The sequence below is a fragment of the Suricata suricatta genome, chromosome 2, assembly GCF_006229205.1.
Source record: "Suricata suricatta isolate VVHF042 chromosome 2, meerkat_22Aug2017_6uvM2_HiC, whole genome shotgun sequence".
Classification (NCBI taxonomy): domain Eukaryota; kingdom Metazoa; phylum Chordata; class Mammalia; order Carnivora; family Herpestidae; genus Suricata; species Suricata suricatta.
Window position 1 is genome coordinate 64806698 of NC_043701.1, and position 5280 is coordinate 64811977.

Here is a 5280-nt window from a genome sequence, read left to right on the forward strand (position 1 = left end):
CTTTTTTTGTCTTTTGAGAGAGAGCGTTCACGGGAGCGTGAGCCAGAGAGCAAGAGTGGGGGCAGGTCAGAGAGTGGGAGACAGAGTCTGAAGCAGGCTCCAGGCTGCCAGCCCAGAGCCTGAAGTGGGGCTCAAACTCACAGTGAGATCATGACCTGAGCTGAAGTCAGATGCTTAACTGACTGAGCCACCTGGGTTTCCCCCAACTTCCTTAAAAAATAACATTAAGACACTAATTCTCAGACTTCAGTGTGTAAGGGAATCACCTGGAGAGCTCATTAAAATGCAGTGCCCCAGGCCCCAACTTCAGCGACCAGTTCACTCCCCAGGTGATTCTGGTGCAGATGTCCTCAGGGTGCCAGAATGCTTGTGGGATGTGAAAAGTGGGGAGCAGAGAAACTCAGGACTCTGGGGACACAGGCACAGAAGTGCCAGAAAGCAGATGGACCTTTCCTGGGGCTATTCAGGGAGCTGTGTGAAGTCTGTCCTCCAGGTAATAGAAGACTTTGCCCTTAGGTAACAACACTATTTACGTCCCTCTTGCAACGGTGATGAGAATGACTGACCTGTGAAATTATATTCTGTAGGTCTAGGAGGGAAAGAAGTCCGTTTGCAGACGGCTAAGTGCTCACTGATGGGGTGGGGCTCGGTCAGGACGCAGAGTGGAGAAGGAGACATCTAGGTCTACCCACTTTGCCATAGACTTGAGGGCTCGGTTCTCACCCTGCAGCCTGCACACTAAAAGGGGGACATGGAGCCAATTGCAGAGAGATAACTATGTTTTGCAGGGTCTAATCACGGGAAATTATTCAATTTTTTTTCTGGAAGAACACTATGAGAACTGCTGAGAGTCTAAGGCAGGACCTCCAGGCCTGGATGTCCTAACTCTTGGTCCGTGGAGGTGGGAAGATGCATGACTCAAAGGGTGAAATTACTTTGTTTACAAGAGTGAGCAGGAGAAAGGCAAGAATAGGTCCTATGCAAAAGAAGGGCCTCCCACCTCCGCCCCCGGCCCTCCTCCGCCCCCACCCCGCCCCGCCCCGCGCACACGAGACCGCGCCTGCAGACAGGGAACCAAAGAGGCAAAGAGAAATGTCTAAGGACGATTCCAGGTGGTTTCTGTGGGATTGTGCTGTAAACTGTTTTCTCTGCCCCAGATGGAGAAATATTCCCCATTTTGGGAAAACTCAGTGTGGAAAGTAAGATGGCAACAGCTTTCTGAGTCCATGTATGTACTTTAAATACCCAGATCCAGTAAGCCGTTTGTTTCTCCCCTTCGTGAACTATGCTACAAGTTTTCTTTCTCTTTTTTTTTTAAGTTTTATTTATTTAAGTACTCTCTATGCCCAACAGAGGGCCTGAACTCACAACTCCAAGACCAAGAGCTGCATGCTCTTCCAACTGAGCCAACCAGGGGCCCCCTAAGCTGTAATTTTTCAAACATATGCTCTGTAGATGCTGTGAATGATAAAGTACAGATACATTCTTTAAAAAGACTTCTTGAATTTGCAATAGATTTGGAGGGTGGATTTTTCCTCAATCACTTCTGGGATTGGGTCTGAGGAGATTTTTACCTTAAAAAGGAGGACTTCATACTAGAAAGGGGTAGACACCACTGATCAAAAGTATCATAAGTATGTCTTCAATTTGACTCCAAAGTACATGCTCACAGAATGTAAAACACTGAGTAGAAACTCGATTGTGTCATTTACAATAGATTTTTTCTTAAGTAGTAAAGGTAAAACTTCATTTTAGTTTGACTTTAACAAAATATGAACGCTGGATAAATAAAGGAGTATCTAAGTATCCATAAGGTATGGGTACTTTAAAAAACTGTCACATTGGGACGCCTGGGTGGCTCAGTCGGTTGAGCGTCTCACTTCAGCTCAGGTCATGATCTCACGGTTTGTGAGTTCGAGTCCCGCATCTGGCTCTCTGCTGGTAGAACACAGCTCTCTTTGGTCCTCTGTCCCCCTCTCTCTATTTCTTCCCCACTGATGCTCTTTTTCTCAAAATTAAATTCAAAATATTAAAAAAAAACCTGTCACGTTATTGTATTCTGTAATTGTAGAAGAGAAACATACCTGTTGCTTAGTAAGAACAGGCACATCCAGGGGCACCTGGGTGGCCCTGTTGGTTAAGTGTTCAACTTCAGCTCAGGTCATGATCTTATGGTTCGTGGGTTTGAGCCCCACATCGAGCTCTGTGCTGACAGCTCAGAGCCTAGAGCCCGATTCAGATTCTGTCTCCCCCCACCTCTGCCCCTCCTCCGCTAGTGCTCTGTCTCTATCTTTCAAAAATAAATAAATGTAAAAAAAAAACATGCATATCTAGAAAGAGTGATTCTGTTTCATTTTCCCTAGGCTCTTTTATGTGGCCTACTTGTTACATGTCCTGAAGACCCGCTGAAATATTTACAGTAAATGATCATTGCTATAATGGAAAATGGTCTTGAAAGTCTTCTCTGGTGAGTGTTGTTTTGCTTTATGGTAGGGAGATATTTTATTCTGAATGAAAACACTCACTCCTGAAGTACCAAAAGAGGTCTTGCCAATGAATGCTTCCAGTCTCAAGATGGTTAAGGAATCCCTCTGAAGGCTTTTTTTCTTTTAAGGTATATTGATTTTTGAGAGAGAGAGAGAGAGCAAACTGGGGAGGGGCAGAGAGAGAAGGAGACACAGAATTTGAAGCAGGCTCTAGACTCTGAGACGTCAACACAGAGCCTGTACCTACAAACTGTGAGATCATCACCTGATCTGAAGTCAGACACTTAACCAACTGAGCTACCCAGACGTCCCCTTTCATAGGCTTTTAAGTCCTAAAGGCTTCAATAGGAGCAATTTCCCCACTGGTTCTTAACTTGAGCAAATTGGCCCTCTCTGATCAACAGGGCAGTTACTTCAAGTTGAGGATGAGGAAAGGGAGGTGGGCCCTCTCGGGGAGCACAGCCAAATCTTGAGGAGAGGGTGGTTTGACAAAGCCCTGCAGGTGACTTTGATATATTTCTCCCAAGGGGAAGTGTCTCTTCCTTCCCCTCTTTCCCCTCCACCCAGAGAATCACGGATTCAAATCACTGATTTAATTATGGAACTAACTACTATGAAATGAAATGTTTGACTGTGTTTTATGATTTTCTCAAAGGGATATGTGCAGTGATCCATCAATGAGGCCAAAAATTCGGAGACTGTCTGAAACTTACTTAGAACAACTTTTTGGATTGGATGACCGACTGGTCAGTATCAGTAACCAAACATTCTAAAATATCCATCCCAAGTTTTGATGGAAGTTCTCAGATAGATTTTAGATCTTAAAAGATGTATGAGGTCAAACTATTTTCGAATTGGGGACCCTGAGAAGTAAAAGAACATCACACCCTGCTCCCCACCCCCCAGCCACATTCATAGTAAACTCCCCAAATTTCCAAGAAGGATTTAACAGGCATTTATTCTTCCTCTTCTGATAAAATCTTTCCATTATATTTTCCCCTTTCTTCTCCTCTCCTCTTGCATTTTTATGATGATAAAAACAGCATTATGGAAAGCTTTAAATGAGGATATTGTCCTTCCTTTCTAATCTACTTCCTTCTGTATTCTATCCCTTCTCCATTCCCTTTGCCATCTCCCTGGGGATTATGCTCATAAAGATATGGCCAAACGTTAATGAGATCTAACTTAAAAGCCAGACTGGTTGTTAAAGAAAGGAACAACCAACTCCAACAGCTGGTTTTGATCCTGTAAAGAGATCAAGGAAGTAATTCAGGACACAGAGACTTTCAGAACAAAGATTGTGTATCTGAGAAGCTAAAATAGCAAAAGGGATGTGGGGAGAGAAATGCCAACACAAATTACATGTGTGGGGCCATGTGTGATACCTCCAGATCCCAGGCTGGTGTCTTGGTAAACACAGGCAGGGCTTGGGAGTTGCTGGTGAAGTTGGGCACCGAAAAGTGGAATTGAATCCTGGTTGAAGGCGGAAGCTGAGAGCAGGATCAATCTGAAGCATCATTTGGAAGGAGGGTAACACTGGATCCTAATCAATGGTCTGCATCAGAGAGACAGAAATCAAGGGATGGGATATTTCTGCCAAGATGGAGAGGATCCTGAGCACCAACACACTGGGAAGAACCCACAGGTCCAATCCTTGCTGATCCGTGTCATGGTCTCTGGGTGTCTTAATGACTTCACTTTATCAGCCACAGAACTTTATCTACTATGAAGTGCAGATATCTGCAAACTGTGCTCTTGGAGATGTTCAGGGGCCCCTAAGGAACTGAGGGGGAGTCCCAAGAGGTCTCTCATCCCCACCTTATACTCTAGAATCATTCTACTTTGAATATAATGTCGTATGAAAAAAGCTTAAACATTATTGCTAGAAGATACTAAAATGAGTAAAAACCACTGATGTAGAGGGGTGAACCTTGTTGTCAGTAATTTGAAGGCGATTTTGTAAAATATAATCAAATTATATTCAATATCTAGCTACAAGCCTACAGAGAACCTTATAAAGAATTGCAAAGAATTCTGAGACACCATAGCTACTTCAAACCTACAGTTTTCTTAGAAAAAGTATTCTCAGAGATATTTCATGATATTAAAAGTACAAAGGATAAAATATAGGAAGCTCATACACATTTAGAAAGGAGTATGACAATTCATATGCATAGAAAAGATGTCTGCTTCATTTTTTAAGGTAGGAAAAATAGAAATTAGATATGACTTTGCAAAAAGTAAACCTCTGGGTGCCTATGATTGCTTATTTAGAGAGTTCAGCCAAGGTTGAATATGGATTAATTCATTTCTCCTTCACCCTCAGAGGAAAATGAAAAAAAAATTTTTTTACAAAGGATAAGACACTTTAATCCTTAAAGTTTCCAATATTTTAAACTACAGTATACTAAATAAATATTAGCTTTGCTTTCCCACTCCCCCATTTTTATTTCCTATATAGTTTCCTATGTAGCTATAATCACTGATAAGAGTTTTTGATGTTTTGACAAAAAATTTTAAATATACATATTTTTAAATGTTTATTTATTTTTGAGAAAGAGGAGGAAGTGGGGGAGAGAAAGAGGGAGACACAGGATCTGAAGCAGACTCCAGGCTCTGAGCTGTCAGCACAGAGCCCAATGTAGGGCTAGAACCCATGGACCATGAGATTATGACCTGAGCCAAAGTCAGATAGATACTTAACTGACTGAGCCACCCAGAGGCCCCGACAAAACATTTTAAAGATCACAAACAATTATAATTGTTCTCATTATTAAGATTGTTTTGTCGGGGC

The 5280-nt window shown here is 42.5% G+C and overlaps 1 protein-coding gene across 1 annotated transcript in view; it reads left to right on the forward strand.

Moving 5' to 3' along the window:
- Window positions 1-283: 283 nt before the first annotated feature.
- FBXL13 (F-box and leucine rich repeat protein 13) overlaps window positions 284-5280 on the forward strand; it is a 181052-nt gene continuing 176055 nt past the window's right edge. Inside the window, 2 exon segments of the mRNA XM_029918797.1 lie at window positions 284-516; window positions 3142-3232. Coding sequence (XP_029774657.1) covers window positions 284-516; window positions 3142-3232 — 324 coding nt within the window.